At 35.7% G+C, this 23,010-nt stretch overlaps 1 protein-coding gene across 1 annotated transcript; it reads left to right on the top strand.

Annotated features, from left to right (window-relative positions):
• Positions 1 to 3,292: 3,292 nt before the first annotated feature.
• Positions 3,293 to 22,620, top strand: LOC119578879 (serine/threonine-protein phosphatase 2A 56 kDa regulatory subunit epsilon isoform-like; the record flags this gene model as incomplete). Its single annotated transcript, XM_037926538.1, is given in 9 exon segments — positions 3,293 to 3,489; positions 9,370 to 9,564; positions 9,730 to 9,860; positions 12,158 to 12,217; positions 12,400 to 12,613; positions 13,015 to 13,134; positions 13,923 to 14,036; positions 15,669 to 15,784; positions 16,457 to 22,620. Coding segments are annotated over 9 exon segments (1,232 nt in total), but the record flags the coding sequence as incomplete, so codon positions are not given.
• Between the last annotated feature and the right edge of the window lie 390 nt (positions 22,621 to 23,010).

Here is a 23,010-nt window from a genome sequence, read left to right as displayed (position 1 = left end):
TTATATGTTTTTTGAATCCTCTTTAATTGACATTCGAAAAAACTTCCCTTTGCAAAATTCCAAATTCCTTTTTCAATTACCCAATTAATTATTTGTATACTCATACACACACAAGTAAAACCTCTCCAACTCACACTATATTCAGACTTCAGAGATGTGAGTGGCAACATAATAAATAGAGCTATTAGGCAACTGTACATCTTAGCTGTGCACACCAACCTTCCCCTCTCCTGCTGTCCCTTGAGCTTCCTCCCACACCGGCCCTTATTCTGATGAAGTGTTCATTATACTACTGTATTCCACTGTACTTATCTTTGCCTGAAATTTACGAGTCTTTAATGGTAGTTAAAGTTACAAAATTGTTTGTACAACAGGCTTGATAACTGGCTTGTATCTTCTCATGTTAAGTAGTTACAGGTTTATTCTGCTACCTCTGAAGTCATATTATGAAGAGCACTGAAACTGTTGTTGTTATAGAGTGTAAGAGGTTGCATGAGAAATGTGTAGTGTGCTGTTCTAAGTTTAAGATGCTTTAAAACATGCAAAGTGTAATTCTGTTGAACCTAATGTGTGAACTGCAACCATAAAAGGCAGACAGTACACTAGGTTCGTAATTAAATCTAAAATTGGCAGTGGTCTTTAAAAATGGGCAGCTCAGCCATGTGGAGAACATTCTGGAATCATGGCCTGGTTTTTACATTAGGAAAATTCTGGTGCTTGAGGTTTGGGAGACATTGCATTACCAAAAAGTAGCTTTACTGGGGAAATGTAATTAGAATGCTTTCCATCCAATAAGAAGTTGGGATTATATATAATTAATTCTTAATTGCTGGCCTCTTGTTTGGTGTAGTTAGTACAAAAAAAAAAAAAAGATTCCCATTGCTTGCATTCAAAGAGGAATATGGTATTTTTGGAATAGTATTAGAGTCCTTGCCAAATTTATACTGTTTATATTGATTTTTCCTTGTTTCATTATTGTTGCATATTATCACATAATTTGGAGCTTAAAGTTTTATAACGTTTAAATGAATCAGCTATTCAAGAGTCAAGTTCCGATGCATTTTTAGATACAGTTCATTACAATGCAGTATGTTGAGTTAAGGGACATGGTTGCTCTTAAGTTTTGCTATTCAGACCATATGATTTTCCTCCTGGACAAATACCAGGACCTGATCTGTCTGAAAAATCAGTCTTGATAGTGAAGGAAGTGTATATATGGTAACTTTCAAATAATGATAAAGTAACGTGACTGTTTATTTATTTATTTTAAAAGCACATGTTAACAATATCTATGAAGTACAACATGACATTTTTAACTGAAAAAACTATGTGGTGCATAAGAAGAATTTAGTTTCCAGGCTCAGACCTCTGGTAATCAAATAGTCCATTTAAATGACTCAATAATTTTATTTTGGCTTGTTGTGTTTACATTACTATTCCATCATGATTTAGAACTCACTCAGGTGTGTAAGTGTGTCATACAGCTGTGTTTGGTGATTGGGTGATTGATGATGAATATTTGGTAATGGCAAAAAAAAAAAAAAAAAAAAAAAAAAAAAAAAAAAAAAAAAAAAAAAAAGCAAATACAACTATGAGGCCTATATAAATTTTTACTAACAGAATGGTATTCTTTATTCCATATGATATTACTGATTTTTTGGTATTGGAAAAATCATGAGAGGAATGATCAGTGAAGATGCCAATAAGAAGTGTGAGTTAGGTGGTAGCCAGGGGCGAATGTTGTTTTTAATGTATTTTCTATCAAATAAATGGAAAGGTACAAAACTTTCATATCTGACCATGAAAATGTTAATGCCAAGGTAACATGTATAATCAACATGAGCTTTGCACATACATATATACAATACAATAATCTAAATTTTATTATAAATTAAAATATATATATATATATTATATAAAATATAATAAAATATAATATATATTAAATTTTTTTTTTTTTTTTTTTTTTTTTTTTATGCAGAAATCCAACACCCACACAAAATACATACACAGGCATACATATTGCAAAAACACACACACACACAAAACAACACACACAAACACACACACACACACACACACACACCACACACACACACACACAACACACACAACAATATTTCTCTCTCTCTCTTTCTCCTCTTTTTCCCCTTTTCTTTCTCTCTCTGTCTCTCTCTACTCTCTCTCTCTCGGGAATCTCTGTTCTCTCATTCTTCTCTCCTCCTCTCTCTTTCTCTCTCTCCTCTCCTCTCTCTCTCGCCTCTCTCTCTCTCTCACTCTCTCTCTTCTTTTCTTTCCTCGCTTCTTCTCTCTTTTCTTCTCTCTCCTCTTTTTCTGTCTCTCTTCTCTCTCTCTTTTTCTCTCTTCTCTCATCTCTCTTCTCTTCTCTCTCCTCTCTCATCTCTCCTCTCTCCTCTCTCTCTCTCCCCTTTCTCTCTTCTCTCTCTCTTCCGTTCTCTCTCTTCCTCTCTCTCTCGCCCCTCCCCTCTCTCTCTCTCCTCTCTTCCTCCCCATCTCTCTCCTCCTCTCTTCTCTCTCTCTCTCTCTCCTCTCCCTTCCTCTCTCTCTCTCTCTCTCCTCTCTCTCTCTCTCCCCCTTCTCTCTCTCTCTCTCTTCCCCTCTCTTCCTCTTCTCCCTCTCTCTTCTTCTCTCTCTCTCTCCTTTCTCTCTCTCCTCTCTCTCTCCCTCTCTCCCCTTCTCCTTCTTCTTCTCTCCCCTCTCTCTTCCCCTCTTCTTTCCCCCTCTCTTCTCTTTCTCCTTCCTCTCTCTCTCTCTCTCTCTCTCTCTCTCTCTCTCTCTCTCTCTCTCTCTCTCTTTCCCTCTCTCTCCCTTTTCCTCTCTCCTTCTCTCTCTCTCTCTCTCTCTCTCTCTTTTCCCCTCTCTCTTTTCTCTCTCTCTTTTCTCTCTCTCTCTCCCCTCCTCTCTTCTCCTCTTCCCTCCTCTCTCCCTCTCTTCTCTCTCTCTCTCTTCCTCTCTCCCTCTCTCTCCCCTCCCCTCTCTCTCTCTCTCTCCTCTCTCTCTCTCTCTCCCTCTCTCCCGCTCTCTCTCTCTCTCTCTCTCTCTCTCTCTCTCTCTCTCTCTCTCTTGCACTTTCTCTCACTGTCTTTCTTTTCCTCCTGTCTATTTTCAATTTATGTTGAGTAATTAGTAACAAGACTCATTTGATGTTTTTGAAACTGCATTAAAATGTTAAGCAAATATAAGTATATTCATATACAGTGATGTATGCATTGTGAAGCAGCTCCCTATTTTATCACCATGATTTACTGATGTTTTGACTTTCATTGCCCAGATGTCCCAGGGTCAGAACAAGAGGACCTCTTTCTGCGGAAGCTCAGGCAGTGCTGTGTGGGCTTCGATTTTCTTGATCCAGTGGCCGACCTGAAAGGCAAGGAGATGAAGCGCAGCACACTTAATGAACTTGTCGATTACATCACAGCAGGACGAGGAGTTTTGACTGAGCCTGTGTACCCGGAGATAATCCGAATGGTAAGATTTATTTCTGTCATTAATCTCAAAGGAACTTTGGCTGTGATTGCAAAGTAGCATAAGTAGAAATAAGGCTTACTTTGTTTATTGAAGAATTTAATTTTGGATATTTTCCTTTTTTTGTGCTTTCTCCCACTTTATTGGATTTTCTATACTTTGCAAGTGAAGCAATAGGATATTTGAAAGGTTTTGAACTGTATTAAAGAACTGGTTAGATTATGCAATTGTGTATATACAAGACTCCAGAATAAGCTGAAAGCAAAGAATTTATATATGGAAATTCTTTTGGCCAATAATTCATAAGTGGGAATATGTGCTTTTTGCTTCATTGTGGGGAGAAAGTTATTCTTGTAACTGACCGTGACCCAACTCCGAGGTACACCTGTGCACTGATCTGCCAGTAAGAAATAACCAAAAGTTTTAAGAAAGACCCTAAAGGTTATAAAAGGTGAAACTAAGGGAGATTGCTCATGTGAACGTCAGTTGGTCAGATGTCAATGTTTTCTGACATGTTTAGCAGGTTAGATAATTCAAGTTGCTAGTATTATGTGTAATATATAAAACATCTATTGATTGAAAGTAGTATTTATTAATTAAATGATGTGCTTATTCATGTAGATTTACTAATAAAATATTTGGTCCTTGGAGCCTCCGTGCATCCAGAACAGTTTTTTTTCTATACTGTGTGAAAGCTATATTTTTGCAAGATGCTTATTTAGGATTATTGCCATGTTATTTGGTAAAAAAATATATGATGGTCAGGAGCATAAACAATGCATGGATAGGCTAAGGATTTCTAATAGCCTATAATTATGACATGTTTTACAGAAAATATATTAAGATTAAGGGAAATTTTGTCAGTCTCTCCATATCATATTGATAAGAAGCTAGTAAATTATTATTTACAGTTTTTATTTGAGTACATTTATACATGCATTGACATGTATTGTTTTGTATATATTTTTGCATAATTTATATATATACATGACTCCATAAGCTTAGTCACCTGAATCAGTTACTTAGCCTACCTGACCTCACCTACTTACCCCATTCCTTGAATGATGGGATAAGAAAGTTTTTGTTTATTGCTGATTATGATTAACTCCATGTTCTCAGGCCAGCTGAAATGCTTACAAGGCTACAAATCTGATTGGACTGAGATAATGATAGCTTGATGTATATGTCCCCGCTGAGACAGCATTCTTGGCATCCCATGACATACATGCCATGTAGAGACATTGGTTGATGTTATGATAATAATAAAAATTATAACAATAGGGGTAATGACAGTAATAGAATAAAAACATTTTCACAAAATTTAAGGTTAAACCAGTGAGTTCAAGTAGGTAAGCTATTTGACTCCTTTTTGAGTAAGTGCTTCATTGGGTTAATTAAAGTCTTGTATTTTACATGCTTCCAGTTTTGAAAAACATTAGTTTAGTAAAAAGAAGAAATAAGTAATGAATAAAGTATTATATTTTAACTCCTTAGCATAGATATTAAATAACTTAACATTGTGAGGTATTCTCTGATAAGGATAATTGCAGCATACCGATTCCAAAACAGATACTGACAGATAGGGATTAAGGTTTAATGAGATATTAATTACAGAACACTTATTAACACATTGGATCTCACTGCCTACGTGTGGCCCAAAATCCAGGCTTACTTGAGAGGTCACTATCCCAGCTGTGTGCTTATAGGCCCAACCCACGCAAACTCTCTAGTGGTGTCAAGACTCATTGTCCCCCCTTTGCAATGCAATTATCTCTTTTTGTAGATATGTGTTTTTAGCTTATTAGCCATCTCCCAAGTGCCAGTGCTCTTCCAGTCACGTTTCATGGAGTCACATTCAACATTAGTTTACTGATTGAAATAATGCAAGTGCCCCTTCCTAAATGCCCACCAAGTCCAATTCCCCTCCAATAGCTTTGTGCATTCATGGCAAGTCATTCCCAGTACCTTGGCTTTCAACTGAAATTCTCATGATGGCATAATCCTGTCACTTCAGCCTTCAGCCAAATATTGCCGTGATGGCATGTTCATGTCACTTGGCTCTCTGCCAGATTTTTTCATGACATAATGGTCACTGCACCGAGATCCAAAGGGTTGAACGTGGAGACTGATAGAAGCAGGTTTTGAACTTTAGTTTAATGCCTAAATAGCTTATTTCATTTAGACTTTGTACCTGCTCTATATTATTACCCAAATCATACTCACTGTGAGTCCTGAACTCCTAATCGTCAACTTGTTAAATACGTTATCAAGAAAAAATGCAAAACTTGTAATGCTTTGTGTTGTTGAGATGGTTTCATTGGTTTTTGAATGAAGGTATTGCCTCAGTTGGTGGGTTAGCCAAGGCTTGCGTGCGCCTTGATTGAGGGCATCTGGTGTCTTATGTTCTGTGCCTTGTTTAGCTGTTTACCATATTTTTACTATACTATATATTGATTCTGATGTCTCATTTAAAAAGAAACAGAATGCATACATTTGATGACATGTTTCAAAATTGTAAATTCATTTTTTATTTGGAAGAGAATGTAAAATTATGGCTGTATAGCTAACAGAAACTCTTGCTAGCTTTTGTCTTCAGCCCAGAGCCCACAGCATCACACAAAAAAAAACAAAAAATTACTCCTTTTATTATCAGAGCCATGAGGTTCTTTGTCAGTTTGATATCTGTAGTGATTAATCTTCTGTAAGATATGTATGTGTTTGAAAATTGGAAGTCCAAAACCCATTGGCTCTGCTATCTTTTTTTTTTTTTTTTTTTTTTTAGAATTTATAGATTTCAGGGTGCACATATAGAAATTGTTATTTTTTCCTTTTAATTTTGTATTAGTACAGTTCATATTCCAGTCTTGATGATTGATAGTAAAAAGTTCCAATGTTGTTTTGAGTTGTTATTGTTAGTGAATATTGTTTTCCTTTCTCTTTTTATTCTGTGAAATATCAATTACAACATAGATTATTTATTGAGTGCTAATACCACCATTTAAACTTGAATATAAGTCACCCTATTAAAGTGAATATTAGATATTTCCATCACTTTCCATTAGGACTCCTGAAAAGAGGTTGGTGTATATAGCATTGATATGAATGATAAATTCTCGTAATCTTCAGAATATTTACATTAGGTGTTTTCTGTTGATTATAGAAAAAAAACTGCCATTGCCAGAAAATAATCCTTATTTTCTAAATTATGTGTATGTAAAGAGTACCAACATATTGTGACCATTCCACATTTGAACCAAAAATTGTATTTACTAAATTTTCCCCACCAATCACTGATAGATAAGTAGATTCTTATCAGGAAATTGTAATAGCTGGAGATAATTTGAAAGAAAAATATAAGGTTGGGTTGTGAAGAAGATTACATTGGTAAGTCCAACTACTTCAGCATAGGATACAAGCAGACCATGCACAAGAGGATGATTTTTAAGCACCTTTCATATTTGGGCTCTAATAAGCATTTAGAAAATGATTATACATTTCAGACAACACAATCTATGAACACAATGTGAATCCAACTTACTATATGAAGCTAAAGTGCAATATGAAATATTTCTGTTAAAATCACTATTGTGGGGTTTTGCTTCTCGGGTTAAACAGCAGGATCAACAAATGAACTCCTGGTGGATTGTAGATCAGTAGGAATGTATTTAGATCTACACTTTTATGAAAGAAAGTCCCAGGATTCTGCGTGTCATAGTAGTTTGCTAATGTGGTTTCAGAGAGATGAGTTAATGAAATAAAACAAATTTTCTTTTTCCGGATTAAGTGCACACAAGAAAGACCCCTCTAAATACTATCCTTATTAGTTTTTGATTCCTGGTTCACTTTGAGGTATTAAGAGGAAAACTTCCCAGACCTTAGGTCAGTGCCAATGGATTAAGAAGAAAACTTACCAGCTCTTAACTGGATTCTACCAATCCAGTGGTTGCTGTAATTTTCTTTTGCAAAATGTTTCTATTCATAGATGACCCCACAAGTGCTCATCCACCAAGGAGTCGATTAGTAGATCACATGACCTGGTTTCACTCTCCCTTGATTTTTATTATTATTATTATTATTATTTATTTATTTATTATTATTATTTTTTTATTATTATTATTAGAAATGCTATCAATATGATCTTGTTGTTATCATTGTAGACATTAAGGTAATTATAATGTTATTAAAATTAATAGTATAAGGTAAAAGAGCCTATTTCTGAAAATTAAGGAAAAGGGTAAACAGGTGAGATAGGTAGCACTAGTAATAGACTTCTTGGTGACAAGTACTTGCAAGGCCATTTATGTTTAACCCATTCCTGATGGGTGGCATATACGCACATACCATGGCATGGCGGGACTATCTGCCGAGGGCATGTATGGACATGCCATGGTGGATGTATGGAGATGCCATGATTTTTTTTTTTTGTTACAATCACTGCAAAATATTATTTTTCTGCCAGTGAAAGTGTGATTAAGTTGTTTTTAACTCTCATTTTTACTATGAAAAAAAAAATGCAACAAACTGATGATTTCAACTCCAGGATGCTGGACACTGCTTATTTTATTCAGACTATAGACTGAATAATGATCAACTATGGAGTCTATATAACAACAAAAATACCCTTCAATCTCGATTTATCAGGAAGTTTGGCAAGTAGAGACTTTAGAAAATAATGAAAACTGAAAATACAACATATCTTCGTAGTATTACGAAGAAACAGCATAGGATGCTGGTATTTGGCATGAGTAGTTGCACATCCTAGAGCGACGATATAAGCCCCCGGCAGCAGGGCCCGGGCCACTATGAATACTACTCGTCGGGAAAGGGTTAAGTATGATTGACAAACAAAAGTTGCAGTGTGGCATTTTGTTGAGTTGTACAATAAGAAAAAAAAAAAAAAAGGTCATATAAAGGATTTTTTCTTATTACTAAAAGGACAAAGTTCTTGAAATCTTATAGTTGGCCTATATTTATTTTATGTAGTATTTTTTGCGGATATTTTTGCATTCAGATGGCTCTTTGACTTAATGGGAAAAATGTTTTTTTCTTTCTAATACTATTGATATTGATATTTTTATCATTATTGGTATAATTATTATACTGTTATTAAAATATTAATAACAATAAAGACAATAAGAAGATGAAAGCAGCTTTCCAAACACACACATACAAACAAACAAACAAATGCACACACACACAAACAAATAAAAACACACAAAGAGAAACACGCACACACACACACACACACACACACACACACACACACACACACACACCACACACCACACACACACACACGCACACACACAGCACACACGCACAACAACGCACACAACCACACACGCACACACACAAAATCACACACACACACACACACACACACACACACACACACACACACACACACACATATACATATACATATACATATATAAGTGTGTGTGTGTGTGTGTGTGTGTGTGCGTGTGTGTGTGTGTGTGTGTGTGTGTGTGTGTGTGGTGTGCGTGTGCGTGTGCGTGTGTGCATTTCTCTTTGTGTGTGTGTGTGTGTGTGTGTGTGTGTGTGTGTGTGTGTGTGTGTGTGTGTGTGTGTGTGTGTAAATATATTGAATATGTGTATGTATATGTATATATGTATATGTATATATATTTATATGTATAGATATGTATATACATATCTATGTTTATGTTTGCATACACATATATTTGCATAATATTTAATTAAGATCTTATTAGCCTTGCAGCACACCCTAATTGACAGAAATAATTCTACTGAATAAATGGTCTTAGACACAAATTAAAGCTGTTTAGAAGGAATTTCATGATACCAAAAATGCTCATGGGAACAAGTCTTGTGAATAAAAGGCCATTTCCTTCCTTGCAGATTGCCTGCAATCTTTTCCGAACACTTCCCCCTTCGGACAACCCAGACTTCGACCCAGAGGAAGATGACCCAACGCTAGAGGCTTCTTGGCCACACCTGCAGCTGGTCTATGAGTTCTTCCTACGTTTCTTAGAGAGTCCAGACTTTCAGCCTGCGATTGGCAAGAGAGTAATAGATCAGAAATTCGTTTTACAGGTGAATTTCCCTTTTGTTTGTGTCAGGATTATTGAATGTTGTATCTTATCTTAATATGTAAGGTTATCTTTGTTATATTGTATTTAGATTACATTTTTATGAAACTTGAATATTTTTCTGATTACTGCATGAAGGTTTTTGACTAATTATTTCCCTTCCCGACAGCTTTTGGAATTATTTGACAGTGAAGATCCCCGAGAAAGAGATTTTCTCAAGACTGTTCTTCACAGGATATATGGCAAATTTTTGGGTCTTAGAGCATTCATCAGAAAACAGATAAACAATATTTTCCTTAGGTGAGTGACCTAATTTTCTTACCACTATTATGGAAAGTTTATGGGCCTTATGCCATGTTGTACTTCGATCATGAGTGTAACACAGCAATTAGAACATGGCATTAAAATATATGAATTAACATATTAGTAATCATGTCATGTTTCATAATCCATATTTGCCTGGTTTCAGCATATCTTGTCTTTGGAAACACAAAAAAATGTTTTCTGAAATGTTAAATTCTTGTCAGATAATGCACACCACAAGAATGGTGGTGTTTGGGATCGGTTAATGTAAACTTGATGCTCAGTTACTTGATTAGCTAATCTAAATGTTTACCTACCATCAAGGTATTAAATTTGTCTTAAATTCTTAATGTTAAGTATTATTAATGTACCTCTTGTAGCATCGTAATCTCTCTCTCTTTGGCTCTCTCTATCTGTCTGTCTCTTTTATCTCTCTCTATCTGTCTGTCTCTTTTATCTCTCTCTATCTGTCTGTCTCTTTTATCTCTCTCTCTCTCTCTCTCTCTCTCTCTCTCTCTCTCTCTCTCTCTCTCTCTCTCCTCTCTTCTAGTATAATTCAAATTAGAGACCATTATACTCTCTCTCTCTCTCTCTCTCTCTCTCTCTCTCTCTCTCTCTTCTCTCTCTCTCTCTCTCTCTCTCTCTCTCTCTCTCTCCTCTCTCTCCTCTCTCTCTCTCTCTCTCTCTCTCCCTCCCTCCCTCCCTCCCTCCTCCCTCCCTCCCTTCTCTACCTCTACCTGTCATTCTCTCTTCACCCCCTCCTACCTTCCAACCTGCCTACATATCTGCCTATCTGTGTATTCCTCATCTCTCTAATAATATTGTAAAATTATTTCAACCTGTGGACTGCAGAGCCTGAGCAATGGCTCACACTGAGATACTCCCCAGCCTGAGTTGTGCTCAGCACCCCATTGGTTATTTATTGAGTGCTTGTGCCTATGTAAACATACTGTTGGTACGCCATACTGGCGTGCCAGCCACCCTGGTGTGATGTTAAGAGTGGTGTATATTCTGTACCATTTAACCTAATCTATTTACTCTCTCATTTTGCTTACTAGTAATTACTCAAGTATCTCATGATGTTTCATATACAATACAAGCATCCTTGCTTTATGCAAAGTCACTGAAAATGATCATAATAACGAGAATAAAAATGAGCAATTTATCCATGGCACTGGAGGCAGAAAATATTGACTCCTAGTGTTAGGCTTTTCTTTTGCCTCACTTCCACTATGCTTTGAGGCCAGTACCTCTGGGCCAGCAAAAATGCTGAATGTGATGATAAGGGCATGCCACATGTCCCTAGCAAGATAGTTATTTGTAACATACCATGCCTGAATGCAATGATAATTCTGTAACAAAATCAGAAAACACTGCAGATTGAACACAAACATTTGGCATCTTGTAAAAGTGCATAATTCTTTCAATATTTGGCTTAGTGAACTTATGATAACATCACAGATCATGAAATAAATTGGCAGGAATCAGTAATAAATGGTTTAGGAAAGAATGTTTTGACTAATTAATCAATTGTACATGAATTTTTCATACAACCAGGGATGTCTTTATTTGTAATTATATATGAGAACAGGGCATAAGTCTAGTGAAATTGCTAGGAAAGTTTTTATTACTTTTTAAAAATATGTATGATTGTCTCTTGAAGGATGTACTAGATGTTAGATGTTCTTAAATTTGTTGTTTCAAGGATCTTGCAGAATTCCTGAATGATTAATCAGTTGTATTTTCTGTTCCATGATAATGTTATATTTGTGTAGCTGTTATAGCTACATAGATATTTAAGAGAAATAATGTCATGTTAATGTATCCTGCATAATCTGTTGCACCCAGGGGTTCTAAATTATCACTAGGGTCAAAGTTCAGGCTCCTACATTGAGCAGCCATTTATGAAGTTGTCTAGGACTATTCAGTGATTTCAGCTGTTTTTTTTTTTTTTTTTTACTCTGCATCCCTGTTAAGTCTTCAGCCAACTTTGGCTGTATGACTGCATGTAGATGCATAGTATGCTGCAAATATAAAGTGTTTAATGTGCCTTGAGGAATGTAATCAAAATTGCAAACCATCAAGATAATCTTGATGCTCGGGCCTTGGCTAGAATGCCTTGACACCCAGATACAACTGGTTAGCAGTTATTTACATTCACTTATTTTATGTATTTAATCCAAAATTATTTTAAAGTTTCCATTTTGATATATCTTTTATTCAAACTCTAATGAATGCAGTTATCTTTCAGCACTTATGCACATGATAAGAGATCATATCTTTCACTCTTACAGGTTTGTATATGAAACGGAACATTTTAATGGTGTCGGAGAGCTACTAGAAATATTGGGAAGGTGAGTTCTTATTGCATGTAGACTACATTCTGTCATGCTTTGTTATTTAGCCTTTTTGTTATTATGGAGAAAAAAATAATGTTTATAATGTTAATTCTTCAATATGGTTAAAACTTAAGATACCTCTGTTGCAACCACTGTCTCTTCTTCACAGTCCTAATTTGTTGACTTACCTATTTCAGTATAATTAATGGTTTTGCTTTGCCATTAAAAGCAGAGCATAAGCAGTTTTTGATCAAGGTGCTGATCCCACTGCACAAAGTCAAATGTTTAAGCCTGTACCATGCCCAGCTGGCCTACTGTGTGGTACAGTTCCTTGAGAAGGACCCCACCCTTACTGAACCTGTTATTAAGGGCCTACTCAAATTCTGGCCCAAAACATGTAGTCAGAAAGAGGTGAGTGTAATTTTAATTTATATTTTAAATTTCATATTAGACTAGCTTTTCTTTTATCTTTGCAAGTAGATATGTATACTTTTCTTTGTGTGTTTCTAGAAGGAAAAAAGAAAGAAAGAAAAGAAAAGGAAAAAAAAAAATTATATATATATATATATATATATATATATATATATATATATATATATATATATATATATATATATATATATATATATATATATATATATATATATATCTTCTTCTTTTAACGGTAGGTTCATGTCTGAGCCGCCGTGGGTCACAGCATGATACTTAATTGTAGTTTTCATGTTGTGATGCTCTTGGAGTGAGTATATATATATATATATATAATGTAGTATATACATACACAGATTTAAAGATACCTTCTTTGCTTTCAGGTAATGTTTTTAGGTGAGATTGAAGAAATTCTCGATGTGATAGAGCCGTCACAATTTGTAAAGATCCAAGAGCCACTATTCAAACAGATAGCAAAGTGTGTTTCCAGTCCTCATTTCCAGGTAAGTTGAAAAAGGATTCTTTCTTTTTAATTTTTAATGATGATAATGTCTGTAAATGATTGTAGTAGCAGTAGTAGTAGTTTGTAGTAGTAGTAGTAATAGTTACTACTACTACTACTACTACTACTACTACTACTACTACTACTACTACTACTACTACTACTACTACTACTACTACTACTACTACTACTACTACTACTACTACTACTACTACTACTACTACTACTACTACTACTACTACTACTGAATTTTCTGTAGTATTTGTTTCCCTTGTTACCAAGAATAGGAAAGTTGAATTGATCCTTTTGTCACTTTTACTTGGGAATATTAACCATACACTGCATGTAATACAAGATAAGTGTAGTAAAGGTATTAAATTTATTGAAAAAAAGGGAGACAGTTACAACAGTTTCTTTACCTACACAAATCATTGAAGAAGAAATATAGATTTTTAAAAAAGTATGCACGCGCGCGCCAAAAAAAGCCACACACACACACACGTGTGGGTGTATGCGTCTTTGTGTGTAAATAGTGTATTCATACTTGTGCACAGGAAATTGGTTGATGCAGTTGTTGCTATATAAATGAACTGCCTCAGAATAGTTAGTGATTCTTTAGTAAATTAATTCCTCAACATGCTTTTATATCAAACATATAAAAATAAATAAATAAATAAATAAATAGATAAATAAATAGTGTTAACAAGTAATTTAACTTAGTCTCCAAGGAAGACAGGCTGCTCTCCATCAACTTTCACACTATTGTAAGTTCAAATTTTCTTACCCCAGGTTGCGGAGAGGGCATTGTACTTCTGGAACAACGAGTATATCATGAGCCTCATTGAGGAGAACTCGAATGTGATCCTGCCTATAATGTTCCCAGCATTATACAGAATTAGCAAGGTAAGCTTAAGACAAGTTTTGGTATCCTCGTATTCCTGATTCCATCTTAATCGGCGTCATTACCCTTTTTCGTCTTTGCCTTTTATTCTTCTGGATTTTAGATATTTTCAGAGGCTATGCTCTTTGCATGGAAGAAATTACAAGAGGCTTCTGCCATGTTTCTGCACTTGAGAAGTCCTAACCGCAGAACTGTGTAACAACAAGTCTCAGTTCATGGTTCAACTTGCAATATAAAATATGTAGTTACAAAGAACAGTATTATGAAGCTAAATTAACAACTGTAGTGTATCTTAAGCAGATTTGTTTCCTCTTCCTTCCTTCATTTCCTCCCTCCTTCCTATCCTGCAAAGTATCCATAACATATGTATGGTAGAACCCTTACTTCTCTCAGTGGCAAGTCCTTTTGGGTCAGAGTTCTAAAAAACAAAGGATTTGAAACCTGAATCAATAAATTTTCAGTAGACATAAAATTGGTTTAATACTTCATTTTTAGTAATGTACTCATTTTTCATTTGTTCCTTTATACAATTTTTTACCAAAGATTATTAGGTTGATAATCAAAATTTTGTAAATATGGTTTTATCATATAACACGGCTTTCTGCCGTCATGCGAAATTAGACACATTGGTTGTTTTGAGGTTATATAAGTTGTGCACATGGCATTATCCCATTTTTGATTGGTAATATTATTGTTGGCAATCGGTGATTCCATAGTAGCCTACATGCCTACATTCAGTCAAGAAGTAACAGTGATGGCCTTTTATGTTCTCAGTATATTCAGTATTTATTTTGTTGAATTTTAGTCTCTATTTGTTACTTGTAATGTTGCTAAGTGTTGGGGCAGTGCGTAGGAGAAAATATTAACAAAATATTCAAGTACATTGTTCAACCAAGAACCAGTTCAAAATGATTCCCCCCAAAAATCTTTGGTTCTGCTGTTGCATATGTTCACAATCACATGCAGGTTCATAACCAGTTAGAAATGAGAACTTGTATGTTTTGATTAAAATATGAAAAATTCATGCCAAGAGTCAAAGTTACCAAAATTGAATGTATATCAATAAAGGAGGTGTGTAATAATTGACATGTAGATTATTTTAAAGATTGTCATGGCAACTTACTAGACTTAAATCCATTTTAAATGAATTGCCAGTCGCACATTCACTAAATACCAGTGTTTGCATGCTAATTGGAATATAATGAAATATTACATAAAATAAAGCACTGTTCAAAGTGTACATGATTCATGTAATTCTGAAATCCTTACAGCAAATACTGTATGTAGGTGCAGTCCCACACTTTTAGCAAATGCTCTGTGTGGATTAAAAATTAACCTTATTTTGAAAGTACTCAGTCCTTTTGAATGTATTCTAGTCCACTGAAAAGTTGTGTATATGTATTTAGATAAAAAAAAGCAAAGGCTCAAGTTTCTGTCATGCTGTTATTATGGTCTCATAATCAAATTAGAAGAAACGGAATTCTGTCCAGATTTAATAAGACCTTGCGTGGTCTGCAAGCATTGTGTTAAATGCTTGTTGTATTTCATTTGTGTGTGCTTTATGCTAAAAAAGTGTGTTTATATGTGGTATAATTTGACATAATTTTTGCTAATTTATTTGATCTCTTTTTCAGGAACACTGGAACCAGACCATTGTTGCACTAGTTTATAATGTGCTCAAAACATTTATGGAAATGAACAGTAAGCTGTTTGATGAACTTACAGCTTCTTATAAGGCAGAGAGGCAAAGGTTAGGAATACTTTTTCATTTTTTATTTGTACATTTTGGGCTTAATATTTAAGGAACAAATATACATAGGACATCCTTTTCAGCCAAAATTGTTCTCAGCAAATTTGTAAACCGTACACACATCTATTTATCAAACCCCTACTCATATTTAACCATTATCATTATTCACTTTATTCAGAATAAAGTAAGCAGTATGTGGTTACAACCCCCCACCCTCTCCCCATCATCATCATCATCGTCATCTTCATCTTCATCATCATCATCATCATCATCTTCATCTTCATCATCATCATCAACATCATCATCATCATCATCATCATCATCATCATCAACATCAACAACTACAACAACAACAACAACAACAACAACAACAACAGCAACAATGATAATAATCATGTGCACCTTATAGATATAAATTGATATTGATGATCCTGATATAGGCTGATAGTTATTTTGTGTGGGTCCTGTTTACTCCATATTAGTGCATAGAGTGCTCTAGACTAATGAACCAACTTTTTTTTCTTGTTGTTTTTCTTTTCTTTTTCTTTTCTTTCTTCCTTCCTTTTTTCCTTATTCATTTATTTATTATACAAAATAAGGGCATTTTGGGTTAATGATGTGAAATGTAAATATGTATAGTTCCTTTTTTTAAGAAAGTTTCCATTCTTCCAGGGAGAAGAAGCGTGAACGAGAGAGGGATGAACTCTGGAAGAAGCTACAAGCACTAGAGCTGAATCATCAGCAGAAACAACAGTGAGAATACATGAATGGTGTAGTGCAGATGGTCGGAGGTTGGCCTGAGAAGTGGCGTCATAATGGTGTGGGCGCGCTTGGCCCTACACCCTTCCTGATGATCATGTGGGCCTGGGGCTGGACCTGTGGAATACCATCACCAAGTTCACATGCATCAACCATACAACTCAATTTAGTTTTGAATGTATTCTGGTCATAAAAATGAAGCCATAAGCATAGCTGTGCAAATTTTCCGAGTCCTGTTGTTGTAGAGACATACGTGTAAGCTACTGAAGAGTGATGGTGCCCTGGATAACCTTTAGGGGTACAAACTATACCCTTTCCCCAGGTAACATCAGCAGGGAAAATGGTGTAAGGATAGCAATCTAGGCTATATGTCTATTCTGTATGTAATATGTACTATATGGTAGCCTACATAAACTGATGACCTTTGTAATTACTCAGTAGGAGAGATTGTAAGATGTGTGTATGAGATGGGAGGAGCGTTGAAGGTGCTGTTTGGCTTGGAGAAGTTACCGAGAAAAGAGTGGCCCTGTACATGTCCCACAAGATGCGGACCAGTTCGCTGCTCCCTGTGGGGGCTGTGCTATGCTCACCAGTTCCTTGCTAGGATTTGGTTCAAATTGAATTATTTACAAATGATTTCATGCATAGGTATTGGGCCTAATTCTGGGTTATGATTTACTTTACTGGACTTTTTAATCTACTATTATAGGTAGGCCAATTGTTGTGTTTTGGAGAGGGCTTTTAATATTGAACTGATCAGCAGGTTGTTCAGGTCACAAAAGTGAATTTGTGATTGTAGTTTCCTTTGCATTAGTTAGGAAATAGTGTATGTCATTGCCCAAGTTTGATTCATGCAAACCACATTATGTCTCCTCTGTCTGTCAAGGTAGTCATCCTTTCCTCTCATGATTGTACATAGGTTGAGAGTCTGTGTGCACCAATTCTTGATGCTATTTATAGCCATTGTGTTGTGGCCCAAGTAGTCACTGGGAAAAAGAACAAAAAGTTACAGGACTTGGTCTTGATTTGGCAATGTCTAGTCATCCCCATATGTGTGGACTTGGGGCAATGAGGCCTCACTGTTTTGTAGTCTAGTTTATGTGGATGATTTCACTTGCTTGTTGTCCCCTGTGTTGCTAGCTGATCAGCTGGTTGGGAAGCATGGGCCCCACTGGTCAGTAAGTTGGGTAGTAATGGAAAAGCTACCCAGTTTTACTGATCGTGCTTCCTGTGCTGAGTATATCCTCTCCCTTTTGATTTCATTTTTATTTTTTATTTTTCAATTTACTTTATTTATTTATTTATTTTATTTTTTTCATAGGAAGTGCATTTTTTTTCCTGAGAGTGGGAGTTGATGTTTGCTCTCACCAATGATTTATGCAACCAGTACCAATGTTTAGTGGAAGGGGTGTGCAGAGGCTCAAACAAACTATTTATGATACTGGCTGGCCTATGTGAAAGAACCTAATTATTGTGTGTTAATCTGGTGCAATAGTGTGACTCATCTATAGCTGCTGGTGCCCCCTTTCTAGGGGAATGTGTGCTGTGCAGGTGGTGTCTTGTGCAGATGCCTGCAAGAGGTGAACAATAAAACCATTTATCCCAGGAACTGTAGTGTGCACTGCCCCCTTCCTACCAAACTCTTCATTAGTGTGCACCAACCTGGCAACCAACATAACTATTCAAGAGATCTGTAAACGTGCACTCATCCTGGCCATCACCGCCACCACCTTCCTGAATATTCATTAAAATTAACAATACCATCAATTTGAGAACCCATATTAGGCACCTGCTTTGTAACCACTATATTCCATAACCAGGATATTCATCAGTCAGACTTAATTCCATTCCCCCTCCTCCCCCGAAGTTGTGCCTCACCCTGTTGCTACCATCATTATGGGATTAAATGTGTGTAAATTGTGTAGATAATTAATATCATCATCACAGAGACTACTAGAGACAGCAACTACTTCAGTACTGCCAATATTCTGGTCACCATCACAGCCACAGCGTTTATGGGATTGGTGTTGTACACTCCACTTTCTGCGTCCAATGGAGTAGGAAGATCACACCCATTTAACCACTGTGCCCGTTTGTCACTGTTTTGCCACCGAGTTACAAATCCACACCGTGTGCGCTCACTTACGGATTGCAATTCCTAGAATTTATATTGAATAACTTAGCAATCTTCCATAAGCCTGCAGTTTATAACTGTTCTGGGTTGCAGAAGCATAGAGCAGTGTTGAGACTTGTCACCTGTATTTACCATATGTTAGGTTGTTTTAATGGACTGTATTAGGTAACTTTCCCAAGGGACTGTTGATGTGCAGTGAACAAGCACCACCACCCAGGATAAACAAGTGCACAAGTTACTTCCTGCAGATAGGCTAGAGAAGTGCACTCAGACCAGCTGGATCCTACAGGAACCTGGTGGTGTTCACCTGCCCCTTCCATGTTCTTGATGGGCATCAAGGCACCTGCACAAATCAGCCAATCTATTTTCAGTAAAGCTTGTATACAATGTACAGTCAAACCTTGATGTGTAATATTATTAATTATAAGCTAGAGATGTGATGAGATTGTTGGAAAAAATTTGTTACACAACTGATGAGATGGTGTGGACACTTTGTATGTATGTCACACGAGATGTAGACTAGCCTTTGCCACATGCTTTACTTCTGCCTTGTATGTTTGTAAATTTAACTGTACATGTACATACACCTGAAGCAGAGTAGGGTGTGAGTGTGGCAGCCTGCTCAGGGTCCAGATCATGCCGGATCTAAACCTTTGAATAGTTTCATTTAATATTATTATGGATTGCATTTTTTTCAGCTAAGCCGCAATGTGATTTGTTTGAAATGCCTTTATGCTGGTTATATCATTTATCAAAAAAGTAGGAGTGATGAAAATAACAAGTTGCTTAATAGGAAGACTCTGCTGTAGCTTCCTCTGGAGTCTCATCACTGCGTTGTTCAAGCAGATCATAATATGCAACCATTTCCAGCAGACTATCAGGGGAATGGGGTGAAGTTTGAATAATCTCTTTGGGTGTCTTACAGTGCTGAAGGTGGTGGTGGAATAAATATCAGGCTGTCTAGTGTATAAGTGTTGATGAAATTTGTTTCCTAGCAAATTGGCAAGTTGCTTTTAGGTGACCAATGCATAGAAAGAACACATATCATGGAACATGAAGTGGTCTTGAGTGGATAAACTATACCTTTGTAGCTGGTGTCTAAAAGAAAAAAATAATGTGCAGTGGGTTGAGTGACAAGAGAAAACTAGATAGCAGCAGCAGCTGCAACTCAGCTCTGCAAAGACATTTCAGATACTGCAGGAAGTGGCTGATGGAAAGATGGAGGTTCATGGAAGGACAGAGATGGACTCTAGTAGGCTGCTGCCTCGGCTTCACAATGGCATTCTCTGGGTTGCATCTTTCACTTGTGGAGATGTGATATTTTAATACTGCTTTTTCTGTATGGAACTTGTTCTATTATTTCTATTCCTGTAGACTAGATAGTGCCAACATGATGCAATAGCATTATGCAGCTAGGGTCTCACACAGCCACTGGTGAGCACCAGCTTGGAGACGTGGCGGTGTTGATGTGCCTCTAGGCTGTGTCCTCCCCCCGGGCCCAGTACTGCCTGTTGTGAGCCACATGGCCGTCGCCTCGTCACTCAGAGAAGCAGCAGCAACATCGCCTCACCGTTTTTAACTCCAATCAGTCTGGGATGTTAAAATTAAGTAATAATACCATTATTGTAATCTTCATAACTTTCTGTTCACATAATGTAAAGCAAGACAATAAAGAACTTAAAAGTTTGTCTCATGCATGTTATGTCCTTGGTAGTTACTTCCAACTTTGCCAATATTCTCATGGGCTAAGAATTATCAGAATACATGGTGACATTATAAGGAATTTTTTGTTCATATTACTTTTATAGAGCATAGTTATGTCTGGTTAATGTCATGTGATAGTCCCTAATATAGCTGAAAGTTGAGGAGCTGCAAGTAGTGGTCAGACAAAGCCAGAATTAGCATGGAACACAAGAAAATCTGGTATGTTGTGAAAACCTGGTTTCCATTATGGTAGTGATTCATTTTTATTATTTATGTTTACATATTTATTTATTTATTTATTTCATTTACAAATTCTTTAACATATTTGTCGCATATTTTTATATCTTGCTGTTGCTCCTATATATATATATATATATATTGTTCAACGTAAGGTTTATCTCTAAGGAAGGTTAGCAATTGTCTATCTGCTCACTTTTAATTTCATAAGAGCTTTAGAGTAATTCTCTGACTGATGTTACTTGGTACAATTATTTTTGTACACCTTAGATTTATATTTTAGTCCATTATGGAAGTCTACCCTATGAAGGAAGTAGTGATTCCTTTTTTTTCCATCACCAGACTATTGGACTTCATGTCATCTCCCAAACAGACACCAACTCACTTTGCAATAGGTCAGTGAAATTGTGGTCATCTTCATAATAATAATTTTCTATCAAAAAACTTTTAGTGAGGGTTTGAATCAGCCACACATTCATCATGATGTCATACCTACAGCAACCATATGCATTAGCCTCATGAAGTAATCTGGTATCAGAAAAGTAACTCCTTGGTACCTTCTGTTGTCACTTGATGTTGGGGAGCAATGTTAAACACTCCACTATCAGGTAGCAGAGCAGAGCATGTCTTGCAAGCATACTTCGGATTCCAGCAGCTGCAAATAGGTAATTGTGTAAAAGCCACAAGCCAGTCCAGCCATATATATACAACACTTGTTCAGGACTTCTCTAGCCATTTACAAGGATTCATGTACTATTCCAGAAAATAGCATTATGTGAAAAGTAATTTAGCCAAAAAGAAATTAATAAATATACAGTACTTAACTATGGATCATCATTTTGCATGGCACTCTTTCCATGCAAAGGAAGAGCCTTACAAAAATAGAAAAAAAGGTTTATTACATCCTTTCAATAAAACCAAAACATCAACTGTAGCATTCTGAGCTGCGTAGAGGATAATTCCCAGAGTGCCTCATGATGTGCTATGTATATTTGTTAAAATTTGATTAGAAGCATTAATTTTGCAAAACTTCCATGTGTGATCTGTCCCTAAACTATGGGTCGTAAGGTATATCAATTTAAAGATTAGCAATTTTCATTTCAGTAAAAACAAAAGGAAATATATCCTGTAATGCTAGTGTCTTTTCTTTTTAGGTGTAAAATAAGTGCATAGGCTTCCTCTACCACATTTCATCCATCCCTTCCTCATTTTGCCTCAGAATGATACCCTTTGCCAGAAGTAGATTTATTGATAATCACAATAAGAGTATTTCCCACTATGGGCATAATGTAATGAATTCATATATGATTAAAACAGAAACCCTAGTGTAAAATAATGTAACACATTGGTGAATTTTCTTGCCAACCTCCTCTTATATATTTTTCAATTTAACATATAACTTTTAAACCGCATTCTAAACTTTAAAATATTAATAAAAATTGTATGTGCAAACTTAATGTATAGCAGTTTTGCTTTTAACCACATTTTATTTTATAAAATTTGTGCTCATATTTATGTTAAATAGCAGTAAGTGCATGATATAGCCAATATAAACCTCATAATTTGTAGGGAAATTTGCACCCTTAAACATTTTCTTTGATTCTCCTCTGTAATTTCCTGGAGATAGGGTACATAACAGAAATTGGACCTACCTACCTATGATTTGTTTTGCCTTTTGATGTTTATTTATTATACCTATAATTACACTAAAACTGTTCAAACCCAAGATGGACTAAACAGACATTGTGATTATCAGTTTTCTGGCAAAGATTTAAAGAAGCAATATAATGAAGTTAACCTAATTGTGCTCATTTGACTTTGGTTGAACATATGGTTCATTAAAATAAAATATTTAAATATTGTAATAATTTGTCTTGTGCTGATATTGAGAGTATGCAGTGCTCCTTCCAGAAGTACTAGAGCGCATTATATGCTTGTAATGTATCCCCAGTGCCCTATTGTAATGACAGTTTTAAACCAAATACAAACAAAAGAATTTTAACTGAATTATCTTTTCCTTCTTGTTACTAATTTCTTCCATTACAAAATATTTGCTTTCACTCTTGTCACATTTCTATTTCTACTTTTGTGAAACATTGAGGGTGAATAAACTTAACATGGCCATGGTGTTGCACTACAACCCATTCTTTCTGTAGAAGTTAAAAGTGGTGTGAATTGAAAAAAAAGTGAAAAGGGAAAAAGAAAAAGAAAAAGAAAAAAAGAAAGAAAGAAGAAAAAAAAAAAAAAAAAAAAAAAAAAAAAAAAAAAAAAGTTAAAACTCTGTCATCATTTACAATAAAATCAAATATATCAATATTTTCTGGTAGATCAAAACTTGGTCTTTTTTCTGTGAAATTAATGTATAATGTTATGTAAAGCTGGATGCTGAACA

Source organism: Penaeus monodon, chromosome 11 (assembly GCF_015228065.2).
Source record: "Penaeus monodon isolate SGIC_2016 chromosome 11, NSTDA_Pmon_1, whole genome shotgun sequence".
Lineage (NCBI taxonomy): Eukaryota > Metazoa > Arthropoda > Malacostraca > Decapoda > Penaeidae > Penaeus > Penaeus monodon.
This window is presented reverse-complemented; position numbering and strand designations above follow the sequence as displayed.